This window comes from Astyanax mexicanus, chromosome 23 (assembly GCF_023375975.1).
Source record: "Astyanax mexicanus isolate ESR-SI-001 chromosome 23, AstMex3_surface, whole genome shotgun sequence".
NCBI lineage: Eukaryota > Metazoa > Chordata > Actinopteri > Characiformes > Acestrorhamphidae > Astyanax > Astyanax mexicanus.
In genome coordinates this window covers 12,633,853-12,655,767 of record NC_064430.1, presented here as the reverse complement: position 1 = coordinate 12,655,767, position 21,915 = coordinate 12,633,853, and the positions used below count along the sequence as shown (strand labels likewise).

The 21,915-nt window shown below is 36.3% G+C and overlaps 4 protein-coding genes and 1 pseudogene across 5 annotated transcripts; all 5 read right to left on the bottom strand.

The window, feature by feature from the left end:
• Positions 1-302: 302 nt before the first annotated feature.
• On the bottom strand, positions 303-4,392 carry cnep1r1 (CTD nuclear envelope phosphatase 1 regulatory subunit 1). Its single transcript, XM_007244846.4, has 6 exons — positions 4,285-4,392; positions 2,551-2,622; positions 2,196-2,269; positions 1,990-2,099; positions 947-1,001; positions 303-742 (listed from the first exon to the last, which is right to left on the bottom strand). Exons 1-6 carry the CDS (start codon positions 4,307-4,309, stop codon positions 701-703), a joined length of 378 nt encoding a protein of 125 aa, XP_007244908.1. The 5' UTR covers positions 4,310-4,392; the 3' UTR covers positions 303-700.
• Positions 4,393-5,186: 794 nt separating this feature from the next.
• Positions 5,187-6,722, bottom strand: LOC103021503 (arylamine N-acetyltransferase, pineal gland isozyme NAT-10). Of its 2 annotated transcripts, none has more exons than XM_015604683.3 (2): positions 6,621-6,722; positions 5,187-6,348 (listed from the first exon to the last, which is right to left on the bottom strand). In XM_015604683.3, the coding sequence occupies exon 2, from the start codon at positions 6,336-6,338 to the stop codon at positions 5,466-5,468; it is 873 nt and encodes a 290-aa protein (XP_015460169.3). In that variant the 5' UTR covers positions 6,339-6,348; positions 6,621-6,722; the 3' UTR covers positions 5,187-5,465. The 2 variants fall into 2 exon arrangements, with proteins under 2 accessions (XP_015460169.3, XP_015460170.3); XM_015604684.3 differs by having other exon boundaries at positions 5,187-6,345; positions 6,621-6,708.
• A 4,426-nt stretch (positions 6,723-11,148) lies between these two features.
• On the bottom strand, positions 11,149-14,081 carry LOC103022041 (arylamine N-acetyltransferase, pineal gland isozyme NAT-10). The gene is made up of 2 exons (XM_007244844.4): positions 13,966-14,081; positions 11,149-12,909 (listed from the first exon to the last, which is right to left on the bottom strand). The coding sequence occupies exon 2, from the start codon at positions 12,900-12,902 to the stop codon at positions 12,012-12,014; it is 891 nt and encodes a 296-aa protein (XP_007244906.3). The 5' UTR covers positions 12,903-12,909; positions 13,966-14,081; the 3' UTR covers positions 11,149-12,011.
• A 1,450-nt stretch (positions 14,082-15,531) lies between these two features.
• Positions 15,532-17,968, bottom strand: LOC111191620 (arylamine N-acetyltransferase, pineal gland isozyme NAT-10-like; annotated as a pseudogene).
• Positions 17,063-20,254, bottom strand: LOC103025468 (arylamine N-acetyltransferase, pineal gland isozyme NAT-10). Its single transcript, XM_007244956.3, has 2 exons — positions 20,195-20,254; positions 17,063-19,267 (listed from the first exon to the last, which is right to left on the bottom strand). Exon 2 carries the CDS (start codon positions 19,258-19,260, stop codon positions 18,352-18,354), a length of 909 nt encoding a protein of 302 aa, XP_007245018.3. The 5' UTR covers positions 19,261-19,267; positions 20,195-20,254; the 3' UTR covers positions 17,063-18,351.
• Between the last annotated feature and the right edge of the window lie 1,661 nt (positions 20,255-21,915).

Genomic DNA, 21,915 nt, shown 5'->3' with positions numbered 1-21,915 from the left:
AGTAGAAATGAGCCTTTACTTCAAACCTGGGCTATACTTCATAATCACAATTTCTTTTAAAAATGCCATTTTATTACATTTCATTTCAGAAAAAGTGCTTTCAATACAGAAAACAGCAGCAACTGTTTAAGTATATTATTTCAATCACTGCATACATGCATAATATCCACTTCATTGAAACATCTATAGTAAAAAGCCACACTTTTATATTTGTAAAGTTGACTTAGTGGTACGTACAGTTTTATGGTAGAAAACCCACTGCTAAAAATCTTTTAGATATCATGTGTTTCCAGAACAAGAGGTCTGTGTGTTTAATATTTATTGTGTTCAACAATTTGCTTTAAAATACACATATTGAACACTACATTTAAAATAAGGGAACGGCATTTCAAATAAAGTGAAAGTGAACGCAAGTAAAAGTTCTACCCACCAGGGATCATCTGTGTACAGGGGAAGCTTCTAAAATGGCAGAAAAGGTCATTTTCTTAAATAAAAAAAAAAGCAAAAAACAAACCAAAACACACAAAAAACTGCGGCTTCCACTCTTCAGAACAATGAAACGGGAGTCCTGCTCAGAAGATATTATTCCAATCTTGATTTTGATTTATCTGATGTTCCCCTTTTGTGCTGTATGTAAGTGTGTATGCTCTGCGATCCACATGGTGATCAATATATGATAGTTCCTACAGTCTGTGCGATGCTACTGGATGTGAGGCCGTGGCTTTAGAATAAGTTTCCCCGTCTGCAAAACAAGTAAAAAAGAAATCATTTGTGACATAGCAATAATCAATAATCAGTAATTTCCTAACTGAAATTAGGAAACTAGATCCACACACATGCATAAAGGCCATACATAAGTATAAACTGTAGAAGGGTGGCTATTGATTGACCAAGCAGTTATCAACAGATCATTACCTATAAACATTTGGAAAATTCCAATACTTACATCATCACAGGACATGTTGTATTCTGCTAACACTGTCCGGCAGCGTGCAGCAATACTAAAACAGAGTCAAGGAAGATAGCCCCCTCAAAGGCTTGTGTCCTTATTTAAATCCCACTAACATAAACAAGTGTGCAACAAGTCTTATCCTGGTGTACTCCTTTATCTATTAATGATTTGCTATCATAGGTAAACAAAAAAGAAAATTATTTAAATGGAGAATTTTTCTAAAAGTTCTTCCTTAAAAACCTTAAGATAAACTCTGAAGTGTAAAAAAAAAAAACTTGAATAAAGTAAGAATCTAAGTCTGTCTGAATCCACCTATTGTTTTTTTTCAAAAGAGGGTTTTTGTTTTAGTTTCTGCTTTTTACTTATGACATAGTTTATGATGTTATTACACTTGGGAACCTGATCGTATCTATACATAAACACTGACTGAACATAAAACATAAAACTAAAATCCATTAGCGAATTCATTTATCAGTGTTAGCTTCCTAAAATCCCCACCAGTTTACTGGTAAGGACATACAAATGTATGACTGCTAATGGTAAAAATAAATTCAAGTTTTAGAACACTGTTTTTTTCCCCTTTATTTTTTCAGGTCCATTTAATAACCAAAAATTCTAACCAAATAACCAAACTTTTGCTGTAAACCACCAGAGCCTGCAGGAAAACAAATTAGCTAAAACAGCTTGCTAACAGCTTATAGCATGTAAATAGCAAAGGACATAAACTGAGCTTGAAATGGAAATGGATTTGTAAAAAATATCAATTTACAATGTCACTGCACTTTCTACTGCAGCTTTTACACATTAACAGTTTCATTATAATATTTATATTATAGAAATATTTACATTATAGAAAACAGATAACTCTAACTATTAGGAGTTTCCTTTTTTTGAAAGGAATTACAGCTTAAGCTAAAGCATGATGAGTACTGTTTCCCTCACATTCAAAAGACTCTCGGAAACTGGAGAAAACTGGTAGAGGAAGAGGTTAACTGACCCACATGTTTGCAAACACAATGCCACACTGATAAGGATACATTGATGGTGCAACAACTCGCTTATGTATTCCTGCAAAGAACAGGCCAATGAGAGTGACACAACTGATGGTGAAAAATGGATGGTTCCATAAAGATGAAAAGAAAGACACCTGTGGGGAAAAAAAGTATAAAAGTGTTTAGTTCTGAAAGGATAAAGTTGCATAGAAGACACAAAACATCTGTAGATCGGGAAATGTTTCTCTGACCTTTTGAGTGTCTGGATCTATTAACCAGTTCCAAGCTCCGGTTGCTGTGCATACTGACACCACAATCAAAATCACTGGAAAAGAACAAGACAGCACGTCAGATTAATACAGTCAGTGTGAACCACTGATGCAGAAAATCAGTCTAGGCTTAATCAATGACAAGGAACATTATTATTTTCATTATCTCTTGGCTTAGTATCATTTGCTATTAATCACTGAAACACTACAGTTGTTCTAAATTTCTGGAACCATGGAACCCTAATCACAACTGTATAAAATAAACTGTGTGTGAAGCCTTAGACCGTCCATCTAATAACTACTGATTAGGTACTATGTTAGAAAAGCAGTAACCTACTTCGCCACCGGCCTGTGGCTGGCTGTAGACAGGACACATACTCAGTCAATCTCCTCTCGAAGGCCTTTAGATCTACAAAAAAAAAACAACAACAAAAAGAAAAAACACAAATAAATAAAACACTTATTTCGGCAATATTTTGAGGTACAACATTCACAGATTATCACTACCACACTTAAATAAATAATTCAATATGTAGATACTCTATTTTGAAAAAATACTAGCACACACCTCTTCTCATGTAATTCAGGTATTTTATTTTATTTAATTTTTCATTCCTCTGCTGCTCATCCCACAAATGCATATTCCTTACACTTAATAATTACAGCTTTTAAAATGGAAAATTGAAATGTCAGAATATATTTTGGTGTGCACACTGATTTTTCATATTTTTATAGTTTGTACAAAAGTTTACTTACATTAAATACTTATCTTTGTAACAATGCTAATTTGGCAATAAATCTTATGTGGTGCCACATTTGTAAGAAACTAGCATTTGTGGGATGAGCAGTAGAGCAGTAGGTGGGTTGTGCCCATTAAAAAAATAGTCTAACAATTTTTTCTGCCATTGACTTGTTTGGTGTTTAAGGATTTTTTTGTTCTTGGGACGCCCATTTATCGTTATCTGGAACATGGCATTTAATTTAGAGATACTGGTACTAACAATTTGGTTTTATGGAACAGTAGCTTGAAATTGCCCTATCCAGATCAGCCAAACATGAGATACTTGGAGCAGACACCTACTGACCACTATAGCTAATTAATTATTGGACAATCTTAACAGCTCTGGAAAAATTAAGAGACCACTTCAGTTTCTTTGATTTTGCTATTTATAACTATTTGTTTGAGTAAAATGAATAGTTGTTTTATTCTATGAACTACAGACAACATATCTCCCATATTCCAAATAAAAATATTGTCATTTAGAGCATTTATCTGCAGAAAATGAGAAATGGCTGAAATAACAAAGATTTTATAATGCAAACAAAACTAGTTCATAGGTTTTAAGAGTTCACAAATAAATATTTGGTGGATTAACCCTGTTTTTTTTTTTTACAGTTTTCATGCATCTTGGCATGTTCTCCTCCACCATTCTTACACACTGCTTTTATATAACCATATGCCACTTCTGGTGCAAAAATTCAAGCAGATCAGCTTGGTTTACTGGTTTGTGATCACCCATCTTCCTCTTGATTATAATCCAGGTGTTTTCAATTAGGTAAAATCAAAGAAGCTCATCATTTTAAGTGGTCTCTTATTTGTTTTTAGAGCTGTTGTTAACAGCCAGCAAACTCATCTTCTCTGGTGCTTTTCTGACTTTGCTGTGACAGCCAATGGGAAGGCAGCTAGCTAGGTTAATGTCAGGAGTTTCATTTGCGGTGAGAATTTTACCTTATTAGTTTATATACCGACCTAAATCACTCAGGTATCTGACACTAGTATATAAAGCGCTATACGGTGCCTCTACATCAACACAGCCACCCTTTCCTCAGATACCGGAGATATTATTTAGCCGGGGCTAATCCTGAGGCTAACTACTGGGTGTGGAGCTTAGCCGGCTAGACTGCTAACCCAGCTAACCTAACTCTCCAGCACAGGAACCGCCAACTGCCACCCCAAAACCCCACGCTAACTCCAGCCAGACCCGGCACAGCGGCGGGGGAGGCCATGTGAGACTCTCCGCAGGTACCCGCGCGTTAACTGCAGGAAAACTGCGCTTTATTTCAGCTTTACCTTCCGCTTGTTCCAGTGAATTCATGGCTCTTCTGTGGTCCAGGCCGCTTCGCGACTCACAGCGCCGCACCGAAACCTCCCCTCTGATTGGCCCAACCGGCGTTACGTAACACTTTAAAGAGCTGCGCGTGCGTTTCAGGAAGCCATTACTCGGTGTAAAAGTCTTTTATAAAATAAAAGACTGTTAAAAGATTTAGGTAAATACCGTCATATAAAAAATGCATAAAATACTAAAAATATAAAATATAAATATATATAATATAATCTGGTTAATCTAACAGTCAGTGAAACATTTATCAGATAATTATTTGGCCCTTTGTTGCTAAATTTCCAAAGCAAAAAATGTTGTGCAGGAATGAAAACCCCATATAAATACCAAAAAAAAAAAAAAAAAAAAATCATGGAAAATTACTTTATTTCCGTAATTCAGTTCAAAATGTTAAACTCATCTTATATAGATGTATTACACATAGAGTGGTCTATTTTAAGCGTTTATTTATGAATGAAAAGCCAAAATAAATCAGTGTTTTAGAAAATTATTATATTATATAAGACCAATTGGTACTTTTGGCACAGTGGGCAATGTGCCAATTCCTGACTCCAAAGTCAGTGCAGTGTTGTTTTCCCAGAAAATCTTACAGCACTTCTCTCTGCTGACAAGTTTTATGGAGATGCTGATTTCATTTTCCAGCAGGACTTGGCACATTATTATTAGGGATGACTTTGTGTTCAATTTGAACTCTTTCTGCTGTAACATTTTTTTCAAGCCAAGTTTGGTCACTGTCTGTCTGTTGTAGATGCTTTTCAAGTCTACAAACGTCCAATAGATGGCGACCATGCTTCATGCAAGCCAAAAAAAAAAAAAAAACAACAACACGAACTTCTACTTCCACAGCATAATCTTCAAGTTTTAATTGGTTAAATCAGTTCATTAAAAGATTGAAGATTAGTACTTACAATATAGAAATAATTCAGCAAAAATTCTCCAACAAAGCAAATGAACCACGAATAAAGTTCTGCTTATTTAAAGACATAATAACTGAGGTATTGAGGAATCTTTCCAATAATACATAATAATAATAATGTAATAGTATACAATATATTAATTCATACCATGGAATGTGTAAGTAATTAAAAATGCTGCACTAAGTAAAGCGCAGCACATATAAACAGCAAACCTCCTATAATTTATAGGCAGCTTTGTTGTTTATAGGCGTCAGTTTATTACGCAAAGTAACATTAAACTTTTCCTTCAGTACTGTCTCTATCTCACTGTCAGGAATGTCTCTCATCTCTATGATGTCTGTGTCTTCCTGAGGATTAAAAGTGACCTCACTGTAGGTCCAACCAATCAGAGCTCTGAAGCCAGTGGGTGTCTGTATAGAACAGATGGATTTCTGGGTAAATAAAGATTCACAACTGGTCTGGAGGAACTCTGTTGTTTTAAGAAAGTGGTCAGCACCACGTGGCTTCAACAAGTAGCTGTAGACGGTCTTCGTCACACGCTTGTCAATAAGGCTTGAGTTGGCGAAGGCCTCGTTCTGGACCAAGGGCTTCCTCCCTGTCTTCTCTAGGATCCACCTATCACCATCCTTCAGTAAGCGGAACACCCCTGAGGGCTGAGATTGGTCTTTGCCTGAGATCATTTCTAACGGACGCCAGATTTGGCATGATACCCCGTAACTCACATCAGCAATATAAGACATGCCATCAATCTCCACCATGTTGATGAGATGAGATTCCCAGGGGTTAAAATCGTTCTTGAGTGAGTTGAAGACCTTGGCACCCAGAGTGGTGAATGTATAACCCATCTCTTTCAGCACCCAGGAGAAGAGCAGGTTGCTCTCACAGCACCAGCCTCCACGATTGTCACACACAATCTTCTCGTAGATGACCTTTAGGTCCATTGTGATCTTCTCTCCACAGTGGATACTTAGGTTCTCGAAGGGAATAGTCATCACATGAAGCTTGTGTATGGTGCACAATGTGTCCAGATCAGCTTTATCATTCAGACCAGAGAACCCAATCCTTTTAAAATATTCCCTCAGATCCATTTTGGTCCTGCTAGAAACAAACAAGCAAACAAACTGTGAATTCCACCTGCTCTGCCCAATGCAATGAATTGCTAATCTTTTTTTAAGAATTCATAACAGAGCAAATGCTCGGAAGTGTGGGAGTGAAAGATATCGGCTCTGTCAAACAGAAAAACACACTAGACTGTTTCACTTTCACTTCAGATTCAATTACATATACAATTTATAACAGTAAAATAGCCTTCTAAACATGCCTTATGAAAACAGAAGCTTCCCTACATTCCGTGCAGTTATACAACCTACTTTTGTGAGGAAGTCAGAGAGAAAAGTTGTGCTGGCAACCCGTCTGCAGTCAGCTGAAAGAATGCTGGCAGAGCGGAATGCTGAAAGCGGAAAGCTGCTTGAAGAAAGGAAGTTAACCCTTGAACTTCTGGATTCTGGTTGATGTTTACATTGTCTCACTACTTCATTCATCTAATCAAAAGCCTTCCAAGCAGTGAATAAAGTGGGGCTTAAATACTGTAGGCCTAAATACAAACTGTACAATTTGGGTGATTGCTGCCACTGCTACTACCAATGATACCATTTACAGTACATAGTAAATTCCATAGTGTTGTAATCACACTGTGCACATTTTATGACTCTCGGAGTTAACCTAACAAGCCTCAGTGTTAAACATCTGCAGAGTTGGTGTTATTTAACTAATCATTGGCAGTTTCAACTCACTACAGTGTCTTCTGTGTCACAGGCTCCACCTCCTTTTTTCTCTCTCTCCTTTCCACTCTGCTGCCACCAGAATATGAATATCTTTAATATTTTAGATTCTTTAAAGTAGCACCTCTTGCTTAGATGACAGCTTTTCACATCTCTGCATTTTCTCAATCAGTTTTATGAAGTAGAGTCACCTGGAATTGCAGATTCCGTTGCATTTTCTTTTTCACTCGGTAGAAGTGAATTTAAATTTCAATTAAAATCAAGTATGTAATCAGGTGAGCTAAAATAAGGTACTTCAAATCAATCAAAATAAAATAGTATAGAAAAACAGACAAACAATACAAGATTTAATTAAGAAGAAATAAAATAATTCAGAATAAAAGGATAAGTGCACAGACTAAAATGGAAAGCAATACAATAGAGAGATAAATTATTAGAATAATAAAATATATAAATAAAAACTAAATTAAAGGATAAAATAAATGAAATAAAAAGGTAAAAGGCCAAAAGTAAAACACGGATAACAATAAATAAAAGGAAGAAATTAACAAAATAAATAAAAAGGCTAAAAGTTAAAACAAAAAATTAGATAAATAAAAAAGACAAAATAAATAATACAAATAAAAGGTAAAAGTAAAACTCAACTAAAACCGTTACAGGCTGTCTGAAGATAAAAAATTAAATTAAAAGTTTTAGTGTTTCCTGTAGTGAATTGCAGCTCTCTGGTGCACTGTAGATAAAAGCTAATTTTCCCAGTTCACTAAAAACTCTAGGAATTGATGAGAGCTGATCCAGGCGGTAGAGCAGTTCTGATCATTACTGTTGTTTATAGAAATCATGGATGAGATATAAGATGGCATATGGCTGGAGAGCGAGTTATAAATTAATATAATATTAACCAGTGTGTTTCCTGTTGAGTGAGGACCAGCCAGCTTTTTGGTACAGTCTGTAGTGGTGAGTACTAATTGGTACTAATTGGAACACTAATTGGTTCCATGATCTGCTGTGTGTCTTTGTCCCAGAGTGATCCATAAAAGCAATTTGTTCAGAAGTCATTGTACAAACCCATAAAAACCAATGTTAGGCCTTTACTTTGTCAGCCATCTTCATTTGCTTCTGGTTTGTTGGTCTTTCTGTTTTTAGTTTTGTATTCAGCTTGTGAAAAGCTGCTCAGTGTGGTTGAAATCAGATGACTGACATGGCCAATTAAGAACATTCAGTTTATTTGTGTTCAGTAGCTCTTAGGTTGTTTTGCTGTAGGTCTTCTGTTATTACCCATTTAGACCGTGAAATGCCACCCTTTCCAGAATTTAACTGTATCTTAGCAGTGCATTCTTTCTTGTAAGAATGTATAAAATGTACCATCTAAACCAGGCAGCACTGCAGATATGTTTAATAAAAAACACCCTTACATCACCCCACATACAGTGAAGTAATATTGTAAGTAATATAATGTACCAATAACAATGCTGTGGACACAACAGACATGGTATATTGGTTAGGAGTGGGCGTATCGATTTAAAAGATCTATATTATCGATACTAACGTTGGTATTGGCTACATTAACTATTTCAATGGAACTAAAAATAGATATGCTACCTACAAAAAGATATAGTTATGCCTTAAACCTAAAATATGAATATCACTGAATAAATCATTTATGCTAACTGTCAAAGGAACATTAGGGGAAAAAAATCTTGAGTTTGTTAATTGCAAATGCAGGTTACTAACCCAAAAGGGAAATTTAAGTTTTCCATAAATATTCCTGAGTTACCTAATAAATATATTTTTATTTGTCTGAAAACTTTGTCCTGTGTTTTATTCTAACTAAAAACATGATTAATTAAAGGATTTTCATTTAAATTTGCATATTGATAATGCGTTCAATTAATAAATCATGATACATTGTTCTCCCCTACACAAAAGTAGATGGTAGTAGTAAGAAATATTGGTATGGGTATCAGTATCAGCATAAAATAGAGAGAAAATGTTTTAATTTAACTGTGTAAAACATTATCCAAGCCAAACTGAAACAGGTTTACGTTTCAGCTATATGGTTACCCTTTAGTTAATGTAAGAAATTAGAACCTTAATCTAAAATAAAAACAATGAGAACAATGCAGATGCCTGGTAGAGTGATACAGTATCTGTACTAAAGCCTTAAACATCAACAATGTATTATTTAGCTAAGAATTAAAGAAAAGAAATATCAAACAAAAGCATACTTACCATACAAACCTACCCACCAAGAATGCAGCTCTACCTAAATCTATCTCCCTTTTATAACCCTGTTGCAGTTCAAAATTAAATCAATTTGCCTTTTCAGTTAGTAGCAAAATCATGTTAGCTGGAGGAGTGGGACTTTGCCTAAACCTGTGGGATTAGTACAGGGTATAGATGGAAATGAGGGGGATATGTTTTCTTAGTGCTTATCTTTGCAATCAATCTGCAGTTGTACACCAATCTTATTTCTCTGTTTTACCCCTTGTTTTACCCCTTGTGCTAGACCTTGGAACAGAGTTACAATGGGAGGAGGCGAAATCCTCCCTCTAAAAATTGGGACAACCCTTCAAGCAACCAATACAAATAGAGTTATAGCAGTGGAGTGCTAAAGTTCAGCAACCTACCTGCTGCTGGGTAACTAGTTAACTTTAGAGGATCCATCTAGACTGTCTTCAGAAAGAGGAAATGTGGTGCAGCAAGTATTGTTGTCCAGTCCTTAATTTCTCTAATTCAGTACTGAAATTAGGTTTAATTTTATTTCATTGTATTTTTCCTTTCCATCTTAAATGCTGTGGCTTCTGTTGCTACATTTAAGGTGGAAAGGGAATGTTAGCTAGCTAGCTAACTACTGAAATGAACTCGATTTTTCATGCTTCTTATGAAGAAAATAGCCCTCTGTTTTTAAGTATGCCTCTGAAAATCTCTGTTTTAAAGGTCATTTAGCCCAAACACTTCCCTCTAAACCTCCAGTGTAACAAGAATCAGGACAGCCTACAGACGGGTAGGACTATGTGGTAGGGCCAAGAGGTGAAATTTAATCAATTTTTTTGGTTCCACCTTAAATGCTGCAACCTCTGTCATCTGTTGCACCATTTAAGGTGAAATGGGAAAGTTAGCTACCTAGCTAGCTAACTACTGAGACGAACTCCTAGCGATTTTTCATAATTGTTATGAAAAAAAAATGGCCATAAAACATTAAAAAACTGCAAATTACACTATGGTAACATAGTGGTTATCATATTTTTAGTTTCTTTGTTTTTTTTGGCGCCATCTTGGCAGTGATTCTCTTAGCCCTCTGTTTTGAAGTAAGTCTGAAAAATCTCAGTTTGAAAGTTAATTTAGTCCAAACACTGCCCTCTAAACCGCCAGCATAATAAGAATCAGGACAGCCTACCCCTGTGATGACATGGAATTGGGCCTACATGTTTTATAGCAGAAGATAGTTTTGTCTCTCATGACTTCCCATGACGTCCAATAAATGCTAAAGAATGCTGTACTGACAGCATTAGATTTACTCACCTGATGACACCTCACAGCTTTTAAAGGCCTGATTAAATACATCATGAATTATTTACATACTGCTATCCTATGAGGCCCTAGGCAACCCCTAAAACCTTTTAGGTTAAAGAGCCTGCACATCTCGTGCAATATATATTTAAATTGGAGCCTTTTGATAAGAAAAATAACAAAAATTCCTCATATTCCCACGGCTCTAAGGGACAGACTCCAAACATCATAAAGTTTTCAGATTAGCTCAAGAATATTTACACAAGAACACAGTAATACCTCGCTCTTCTATGAATATTGTGGCCCTTTCATATATGGCCTATTACTCAGAAAAACCCTAAATCTGCCATTCATTTTCTTTTTAATGGAATATCTCAATTCAAAATGCTGTGTAGTCCAAGACTAGGGTAGATCCCTGTTCAGGAAATCGCCTCTTAAGGTGTATCTACACATCACAGTCATACACATGTCTGTCCTTAATGCATACTGTTAAATCTTGAGGACTCTTTTCCTATAAATTTAGTTGTTAGGTAGGACCACATGCCTAGAATGTAAATACTATATGTTCTGCAATTAGACAGCAGTTAAAGAATGACAAACACAAGCATTTTATTTTGTTCAAAATTTAATTTCCATCTTGATTCATTTCAAATAACTACAATAAAAATCCAAACAATCACAACTCAATTCAAAAGGCTTTATGAGGTTCATTAACTAGTATCAGCATGCACTGAGTTAACAATGGGTAAAATTTAGGAATATCTGTCTAAAGCTCTATCTGGATGGGATTCGTTTCTCAAAGGGTCCAGGGGTTCAAAACAACCATGTATGTGTTTTTCTCAGACATCCTCTGAGAAAATTACAGGCTGAATTATGTACTGTTTTTTGCTGAACTCTGTGGTCCACTGCCACTCACCATAATCACAGTTCGGACGCACGTTTCCAGGGAGATGTAAACTTTCCATGTTTCCATGTAAACTCAACAGCAAGTGGAAAAGGAGGTGCTACTGAATGATATGTCATGAGATGTCAAAGCCAAAAAACCCATTGATTTTCCTGTTGTTTCAATTGCAGTCCAGATACAAGCGTTTTATCACTGAGTAGAAGTGTGATTTACAGACGCCCCCCTGAGAAACGAATCCAGTTCTGATAGGGCCAAATATAGATTTCTTAGGTAGATTAGATGTATTATGGCAAAGGAACAGTCACTGAAATGATTTATGTTGAAGCATTTGTCATTTTAAAGCTCAGAATATTATTTGAATGATAATTAACCCCACAGGGACCATTATGATGAAGCCATGGGCAACCTCTAAAGTCATTTAGGGTTAAAAGAGGCCTGCACATCTAGTGCAATATATTCAAATTGGAGCCTTTTGATAAAAAAAATACTTGTTCTGCACAAAAATTTAGAATTAGTTACTCCTTTTCCTTAAACTTTTTTATTTCTTGTGTTTCTTTCTTTCTTGTTTATACCAGTAAGTTTAACACCCCAAAGGCAGTGTCTTTCTTGTTTATAGCTGTGACTTTCTTACCTAAAGTAACACTAAACTTGTCCTTCAATATTGCCTCGATCTCACTGTCTGGTATGTTCCTTAACTCATAGACATCTCTGTCTTCCTCAGGGTTAAATGTGACCTCACTGTAGGTCCAACCAATCAGAGCCCTGTATCCGGTAGGCGTCTGCAGGGAACAGATGGATTTCAGGAGGAACAAAGACTCAGGACTCGTCTGGAGGTACTCTGATGTCTCCAAAAAGTGGTCTACAGCACGTGGTGTTAATGAGAAGCTGTACATAGGATGTGTCCCAAACTTTTCAGCGAGTCTAGAGTTGGCTAAGGACTCGTTCTGGATCAGTGGCTTCCTCTCTGTTATCTCCAGCATCCACCTATCACCGTCATTCAGTAAGCGGAACACACCTGGGGGCTGAGGTTGGTCTTTGTCTGCGATTATTTCTAACGGCCACCAAATTTGGCTCGACGTTCCAAAGCTCACATCGGTAATATAAGACTTGCCCTCAATCTCCACCATGTTGATGAGATGGCAGTCCATGGTGCTGTAGTCATTTTTGACCCTGCTGAAGACCTTGCCTCCTAGAGTGGTGAATGTATAACCCATCTCTTTCAGCACCCAGGAGAAGAGCAGGTTGTTCTCACAACACCAACCTCCACGATGCTCACACACAATCTTCTCATAAATGACCTTCAGATCCATTGTGTTCTTCCCTCCAGAGTGGAGACTGAGGTTCTCGAAGGGAATCGTCATCACATGAAGCTTGTGTATGGTGCGCAGTGTGTCCAGATCAGCTTTATCATACAGACCAGAGAACCCAATCCTTTTAAAGTATCCTTTCAGATCCATTATGATCCTGCAGGACAAGCAAACAAACTGGTCAGTGATCAGTGTTCTACACAGTTTCGGCACAGCCGACCGCGGCGCTCCCTCGCGCAGGGGCACAACCCCGCCGTCCGCGGCGCTCCCTCGTGTAAAATACAGTCAATATGAAGCTTAATACGGGTGATAGAAGAGTTTAGAATTGCTGTATTTCTCCTCTCGCTCGTACTCTAAGTTCTCTGCCGCTCCTACTAGTATAAACTTTTTGTAGATTGTGTAGATTCAGCCTGCTGAATTTGGCAACCCGAGGTAGTTTCGTGGCTGGGGAGGGGTGGGCGGGGCAGACTACTCTCTGTGGTGTTTTGAAATTGGACTGCTGTAGCCATTTCACCCGCTCGCTCTCTTTTCCAACAGAATGTACCTTTAACAGCACCCCATTTACGAGCCACCTAAAGTTTTTTTTTTAAACCTTTAAATTTACTACATGATTCATTATGTGTTCCTTCATAGTCTTGGTGACTTTAGAATGTATTTACACTGCAGGAAAAAAAGCATTACAGCAGTGAAATGGCTGTGTCCTCAGATCCCTTTTTATCTAGTGTGTGAACTCTGATCACTGACAGGAAAAAACAACAGCTGCTGCTGAACTGCCTAACCATGAACTTCCTGAACCCTGTGCTGAAACCGTGATTAGGTGTAATATACTATACAACCATAAAACTACACAAATTTGTGCATTTGTTTTTACCTACTGTAACAAGTAGCAGCATCAGGCAATACTTAACTGGAACATAGTAATTCCAGTGCTCTAACTGGAAACACTGTTGGCAGCAGCAACTTGTTTGGCTTAAAAATAATTCCCCAATGAAACTATATTATATTACAGATCAAATGACCTTACTTCCTAAATAAGAAACCATACAGATTGCTTCAGAAACTCAGACTGTCTGTGAGTTTCTAAGTCGATAACTGTTCTTTGGAAACTGGTGAAAGTTAGCCAAATAATATATATTCATTATATAAAACAGCCTTACAAAATAAACAATAAACAATTAAATAAATCATTGTTTTAAACAATTGCTAAACTTACCTTTTAATGGACGCCAGAAACGGTTGTTGGCTATGAGCTGCACCAAGTCAGTAGAAGGAGAGCACAGCGGAGTGAAAGGGTGTGTGTGTGTTTGTGAATGAGAGAGAGAGAGACAGAGACAGAGAGCGAGAGCGGGCGCGTGCGCGCGCGTAAAAGAAACTTTGTACTTAGGGATGGGCAATAAAATGTATTGAATTGGACAGATTAATCATTACTACAAAAGCTCCAATATGGTAAGAGCTGTTGGCTTGATATTTCTGGTCGGTGGACTGTTCTCAGACCAGCAGTGATACTGAGGTGTTTAACCCTCCTGCTATGCTCAAATTTAGTAACACCCTTGATTCTTTAGAAAACTATTATAATTAAAAATAATTAAACATATTAGCATTTTTTTTATATATTAGCAGTAAACTTTATGTTTATTTGATAAATTATCAGTAGTTCTGGCATGTTAAATAAGTATTATGTAAGTATTAAAATATTGTGTTGTTATGGCAGGGCATAAAGTGAAAGGACATTTAGAGAAGAATTATAAAAAATGAATGTCATAGTGACCTCAACAATATTGAGGACTATTGAAGAACAGGGTAAAAGGAGTCTGTAATTAGAACCTCAATAACAACCACAAAGTGCTCCTATAAGCACAATAGAGTTTATAATATGGTCAATAAATTTAAAATCAAGGAGATATCATAATATTCTATTTTTTATGTTAAAATGTATTTAAAGGTAAATAAATAGTTTAATAAAATGTTTAAAAGCTAAATAAATATAATGACAGTCTTAGTAGTGTAGTAGTATACATGTAAAAATAGAGGGAAACAAACATAAAAAGCAAGGTACATAGAATTGGCATACTGATAAAATAAATGACAAGGAAAGTGATTGAAACCCACGTGGTTCAAGTTAGCAAAGTACTATATATGTGGGGTATATTCACTATGTTTATTCACTATGTAAAGTAAAGCTGATACAATACAAAACTTTCTAGACGAGTGTAATGTATGTGATTAGGTACATTTCTATGAATGTCTGAATGTGTTTTATTGTATTTGTTGTTTTACTAAAAGTTAGCGATAAACAATATCAACATAAAAACATATAAAAAAATACCTGACATAACTGAAACTAAATATTTTAGAAATTGGATTGACTAAAACCAGACTAAAATGTGTATTTTTTAGGGTTTCTGGCAACTAAAACTACACTGATAATAATAATAATAATAATAATAATAATAATAATAATAATAATAATAATTACTCAAAAGACCAAAAATAAATTCAAATCACCTGTTAAATTTTACACTGCTCTAGAGGGCACTTTAACAACACTTCTCCGACCATGGGGGGCATTAAGGGGGGGCCTAAATCCCCCCAACCGCCACTTTTCTACTTATTCTTCTTTTTAGATGCTTTAATACATTTCATAAAATATCAAAGCACAATGTTTATATTACATAGAACCCAAAACATACAGTAATGGAAGAATCACAGTCAATTGAGCTGTATGCATTTTTTCTAGAGATGTTTTATTATTATTAATATTAATATTATTTTTCTTCCACATATTACTTGATTATTGGTGTCAGATTACTAGCCAAAGTCAGATTAAATCTGTCCTTCAGTACAGTCTCTATTTCACTGTCTGGAATGTCCCTCATCTCATAGATGTCTCTGTCTTCCTCAGGATTAAATGTGACCTCACTGTAGGTCCAACCAATCAGAGATCTGAAGCCATTGGCTGTCTGCAGGGAACAGATGGATTTCTGTGTAAACACAGACTCAGGACTCGTCTGGAGGTACTCTGATGTCTCCAAAAAGTGGTCTGCAGCACGTGGTGTTAATGAGAAGCTGAACACAGGCTGTGTCCCAAACTTGTCAACGAGGCTAGACTTGGCAAAGGCCTCATTCTGGACCAATGGCTTCCTTCCTGTCTTCTCCAGGATCCACCTATCACCGTCATTCACTAGGCGGAACACCCCTGGGGGCTGAGCTTGGTCTTTGCCAGCGATTATCTCTAATGGCCACCAAATTTGACGTGATACACCGAAGCTCACGTCATGATGAGGTGCATATCCATGGTGCTGTATTCCTGTTTGACCATGCTGAAGACCTTGGCCCCCAGTGTGGTGAATGTATAACCCATCTCTTTCAGCACCCAGGAGAACAGCAGGTTGCTTTCACAGCACCAACGTCCACGATTGTCACACACAATCTTCTCGTAGATGACCTTTAGATCCATTGTGTTCTTCTCTCCACAGTGGAGACTGAGGTTCTCGAAGGGAATAGTCATCACATGAAGCTTGTGTATGGTGCACAATGTGTCCAGATCAGCTTTATCATACAGACCAGAAAACCCAATCCTTTTAAAGTATCCTTTCAGATCCATTATGATCCTGCAGGAGACTAGAAAACACAGTGATGATTAGTGTGTTACATGATTTGTTGTGCAGATGGAAATGGTTTCTTGGTGAAAATACTGTTATATTTTAAATTACCATGCTTAATAGCCATTTGTCAATGACCACCAGAAAATAACCCTCAGAAATTAGTAGTTATTATTTAATGAAGTCCTAAATAAACAACTATACCCTGGATTTCAATGATTCCTAGATACAAAACTCGTCTTTGAATGAAATATGTTCTGTAGTTCCTGAAATGTCCCACTCCAGTGATTACACCATGAGTCATTTAGACTATTTAGACATTTAACTTATTGACAGTTGACTTAATTTACTTAAAACACTTAATTAATTCAATTCAATTAATTCAGTTAAGCTGTTGTAATGACTCATAGTGTAGCCACTGGATTAAAAAAAATTGTTATAACTATTCAAAAAATCTATTCTCATAGTCACAAGCTTTTAAAAAATAACTTGTTGACTTTCTGTAGATTTGAAGAATATAATTTTTCCCAAACTCAACAAAATGCAAATTATCTGCTAGAATATGCTACTGAACCATACGCCCCTATAGCTGATTGAATTTATGTAAATATAAAATAAATGTACATGTTTGCAGTGTAGTGTAGATTCTAAAATATTACAACAAATAATAACCAATTTCCAAGAGAAAAGAAAATATGTACACAAACATTTATTTACACCTTTAAAATAACAAGCAAACTGCATAACACAATTTCACATTTTGTTAATTAAAACAAACATATTCATATTGCCATAAATTGTAACAGCACACAACAACAGCTGCATCTAAAAAATTTGAATATCATCAAAAACTTCCATTCAGTAAATTATTCAGTAAATGAAAAAATAAAAAACTCATATCTTATATAGATTCATTACACACAGAGTAATCTATGGGTCTATGATTATCGGTTATAGGCCAAAAGTCAGTATCTGAGAAGATTGGAATATTATATAAGACTGATTGGTACTTTTGGCAGTGTGCAAAGTCCTGCTGGAAAATGAAACCTGCATCTCCATTAAGCTTGTGGACTTAATATAACACAATGAACCAACAGTAGCAGAACACTAGTTATGGCTCCAAAATTTCATGTCATCTGCTGGTGTTGGTCCACTGTGTTTTATCAAGTCCAAAGCCAGTGCAGCCTCTTCCAGCACATTTTACAGCACAATGTGTTGTATGAACTATCTATAAAAAAATCAGCCTTTTTGTTTTCAAGCAACTGTAAAAAGTAGCTTGTCAATACTTAACTGGGTATGACTATTACTGGAAACACTAATGACAGCAGCCCAGGTTGGCCTAACAAAACCCACATAAAACTATATTATATAAAAGAGCAAATGACCTTGGTTACAAAATTCCTTCTGACCATCAATCTGTCCATACGTCCAAAACTGTTCACTGGAGAAATTGTTGAAAATTAGCTAAATCATATACAGTATAGCCAACAAGAAAAGACTGAGTATTTTAACAATTACACATCCTACCTTTCAATAGATGTCAGAAAGTGTTCTGGCTTTCTGAGCTGAGGTAGTCAGAAGAAAGTGAGAAGAGCAGAAAGTGTTGGAGTCAGTTGGTGATTAGGAAAGAAAGAGACAAACTTTGGACCTAAGAGTGGGCAATAAAATATGCTGAGGTGAGAAATACAAAATACAAAGTGCTACAATATGGAAAAGGGAGGTGATAAAATTGACAGAGAATAGAGAAAAAAATGAGGTGGTTCTCTACAAGTTCACTCCATATTTTTAGCTTTACTGAGCACTATTAAGACACTCTTATTACCTTTAGCTGTTCCACCAGATAGATGTTAAGTCAGAGACAGAAGCTCTGAATCTGTTTCTGCACAGTTTGTGTCTGTCATCCTCTAGTTTTGCTTTCTTAAAAGTCTACAGACTACAAGGTGGAGATTACATTTCAAGGCACCTAAAACATACAATAATGGAAGAATTACATCAAATTACTTGTGTGCAGTGTTTGTAGAGATGTTTAATTGTTCGTTTTCTTCCACATCTTTCTTGTTTACTGGTGTCAGTTTACTAGCAAAATTTAGATAAAATTTGTCCTTCAGTACTGTCTCTATCTCATTGTCGGGAACATCCTTCATCTCATAGACATCTGTTTCTTCTTCAGGGTTAAATATGATCTCCCAGTAGTTCCAACCAACCATAGCTTTAAGGCCAGTAGGTGTCTGTAGGGAACAGATAGATTTCTGGGTGAACAAAGACTCAGGACTGGTCTGGAGGTACTCTGATGTCTCCAAAAAGTAGTCTGCAGCACGTGATGTTAAACAGAAGCTGTACATGGTCTTTTTAAGACGCTTGTCAATGACGTTAGAGTTGGCGAAGGCCTCGTTCTGGACCTGTGCCTTTCTCCCGGTCTTCTCCAGGATCCACTTATCGCCGTCATTCAGTAAGCGGAACACCCCTGGGGGCTGAGGTTGGTCTTTTCCTGCAATCAGTTCTAAAGGCTGCCAGATTTGGCATGACATCCCAAAACTCACATCAGCAATATAAGGCTTGCCATCAATCTCCACCATGTTGATGAGGTGCATATCCATGGGGCTAAAGTCGTTTTTAAGTGAGTTGAAGACCTTGCCACCCAGAGTGATACATTTATAGCCCATCTCTCCCAGCACCCAAGAGAAGAGCAGGTTGCTCTCACAGCACCAGCCTCCACGATGGTCACACACAATCTTCTCGTAGATGACCTTCAGATCCATTGTGATCTTCTCTCCACAGTGGATACTGAGGTTCTCGAAGGGAATCGTCATCACATGAAGCTTGTGTATGGTGCACAATGTGTCCAGATCAGCTTTATCATACAGACCAGAGAACCCAATCCTTTTAAAATATTCCCTCAGATCCATTATGATCCTGCAGGAGACAAGCAAACACAGTGATGATCAGTATTCTACACAGTTTCTGCTGAAATCATACTGGTTGTGGCTGCAGGTGATATGCTTCATTTTCGCATTTAATTGTTTCGTGGACGATTATGCAATTCCTCCATAAATTACAAAAGTAGTCCTTTAGATTTTAATTTAAACTTAAAGTAGAGACAAGGACAAAACATTCTCAAAAATGGCATCAATGTTCTTCTGCATTTATCCCTGCAAAGTCAGATACATTCATTTTTTAAAAGAGTGGTCTGGTAAGTTTCCACAGCAGTTTTTCTGGCTGTAACAGCTTTTTCAGGTTACTTGAACAACCAAAGAGATGCTATTAATGACTATACACAAGCTACTGTGAACATTGCACAGAGCAAGCTCAGTCTGAGACCAAAATTTATCCCTACACCTGTGTACTAACAACATGGCAACCTGGCCATTTAGTAACAACACTAACAATACATTGTGGTCCACATTTCATGGATTATGCCATAATATTTCCTATAAATAATGCTGCAGTTTTGGAGTTTATAGTGCCCACAAAATTACGTTTGAGTTCCATATTGTAATTCGAAAATGGAAATTGTGATTCATTTCGGTTATACCCTCAGTCTTATCCACAATTATTATCCACTCTAAAAGCACCCCACACCACAATGCATGTTTGTTTCAACATGCTCAGTGTAATTTGGAATTAAATAATGGAATTAAATTTACACATTCTCACAAGACAATTCACAAAATCCCCAAATCTTACTGACTGTCCCTTTATAGCCTGCTGTGATCTAAGCAGTTCCACCCAACTACAAGACTTTTAGATTAACTGTTTGTGGAAAAACAAATACATGCTATTCCTTACACAAATTAGATTTAGAAGTATATGGATTATCACAGTGCTAGACACATTACCTACCTTTAAAAGGATGTCACAGCTGGTTCTGGCTATAAGGTGCAGATTGTCAAACAAAGTGAATGCGAGTAACAAAGAGCGAGTGTTTAAATAAGGGAGGGAGTTAAACCTTGGACCTGTTGGTGGGCGATAATGCGATATGCTATCACTCTCACAGTCAATAACTTTACTGTACACTTCCTTGAGAACACAGTATGTATGGCTTTTGTATCTATATGTATAATCTGACCTTAATATATACTGTAGCTTTAGTCCAATAACACAGAGCAGACAACAAGCCAGGATAGGACAGTGGAAACTGTTTAGTAACAAGGAGGTGATTGGATTTATGTTGAATAAAAATCTCTATTCTCATAGTGGAACTTTTTTGCTAATGCTTTTTTGTTGCTTTCATATATAAGCCAATTAATTGTTTGTTTCTACATTTACTCTCTATTTGATCTGACCATTATGACTCCCAACTAAAAACATCTTGATGCTTTTCTTCCCGCAAGAAAGCTGTTACTAACATTGATCGCAAGGCAGCAACTTCTTTCATGTGTCATTCTGTTTATGAAGATTTACAGATTTGTGAATTTCCATTATTGTAAAAATATGGTCAGTTGACTGCTCTCTGACATGTACACTAAGGACTGTAGCTTCACTTTCTGTATTTTAGCATCATACTTATACTTGTCAATAGAGGTAAAATTCCAGGGTTGGGGCACAAAGGGGTTTTAGCCACAATGCTAACAGTCGGCTTTGGCAGAGTAACCATCTGTTACCACACTTCAGTGTTCTTAAAATTGTCTGTGTATTTAAGAAAATATGCATCATATAAAACGGAAAAGACAAAACATTGGTTATAAGCTTCTCTTTTATGTGCTATGGATCAGTGATGGCACAGTTACTTTATTCAGAAAGTTAATCTGATTACTGATTACCAATTTAAGAAGTAACTTAACTTAGTTACTTGATTTTAAAAGTAACTAAGCTACTAAAAAAAAGTTACTTTATTAGTTACGTTATTAATTACCACTTTGTTGCCAGCAAAGAGTGTACAACCAACCTTGATATATATATATATATATATATATATATATATATATATATATGGTAACGCTTTATAATACAGCCCGCGTTTTAGAGGGTAAGTACCCATTACTTACGGTGTAAGTTCTCTGTATGTACCCTTTACTTACGGTGTAAGTTCTCTGTATGTACCCATTACTTACGGTGTAAGTTCTCTGTATGTACCCTTTACTTACGGTGTAAGTTCTCTGTATGAACCAGGGTACATTCAACATACTTACCGGGTCCTACAGGTACTTAACTGTAAGTATAAATAAAGAACACAGAAAGAACCAGGAACAAGAGAGTAACAACTGGGTAACTTTCTGACACTTACCGTGTACTTTACCAAAACATATGGTATAACGTTTCTGTATTTATCAGTTTATTTAAAATACTTATGGGGTTCTCCTAGTACTTAAATGTAGGTACAAATTAATTACCAGGAACAACAGTATATAAAACTGGATATGTCATTGCCTGCACTTTCCCTAAATTTCTGGTGCAATATTAATGTATGTATATATATGTGTGTCTTATTTAAACATTTTGTTCATGATAGTTATAAAGGTTTCATTCCAGTCATACCCAAGGGACTTATCATTCTAATATATTTTATTAGTTTGAATAAAAAGATAATGCTGAGATTTCAAAGGAAATTTATTTGTTAATAC

Excerpts from the sequence above, each read along its gene's own strand:
- LOC103021503 (XM_015604683.3), bottom strand. The coding sequence starts at position 6,338 with ATGGATCTGAGGGAATATTTTAAAAGGATTGGGTTCTCTGGTCTGAAT.
- cnep1r1 (XM_007244846.4), bottom strand. The coding sequence starts at position 4,309 with ATGAATTCACTGGAACAAGCGGAAG. Across the intron at positions 2,623-4,284 it reads TTCACTGGAACAAGCGGAAG|ATCTAAAGGCCTTCGAGAGG; the intron begins GTAAAGCTGAAA and ends TTTTTTTTGTAG. Across the intron at positions 2,100-2,195 it reads TAGATCCAGACACTCAAAAG|GTGTCTTTCTTTTCATCTTT; the intron begins GTCAGAGAAACA and ends TTTTCCCCACAG.
- LOC103025468 (XM_007244956.3), bottom strand. The coding sequence starts at position 19,260 with ATGGATCTGAGGGAATATTTTAAAAGGATTGGGTTCTCTGGTCTGTAT.
- LOC103022041 (XM_007244844.4), bottom strand. The coding sequence starts at position 12,902 with ATGGATCTGAAAGGATACTTTAAAAGGATTGGGTTCTCTGGTCTGTAT.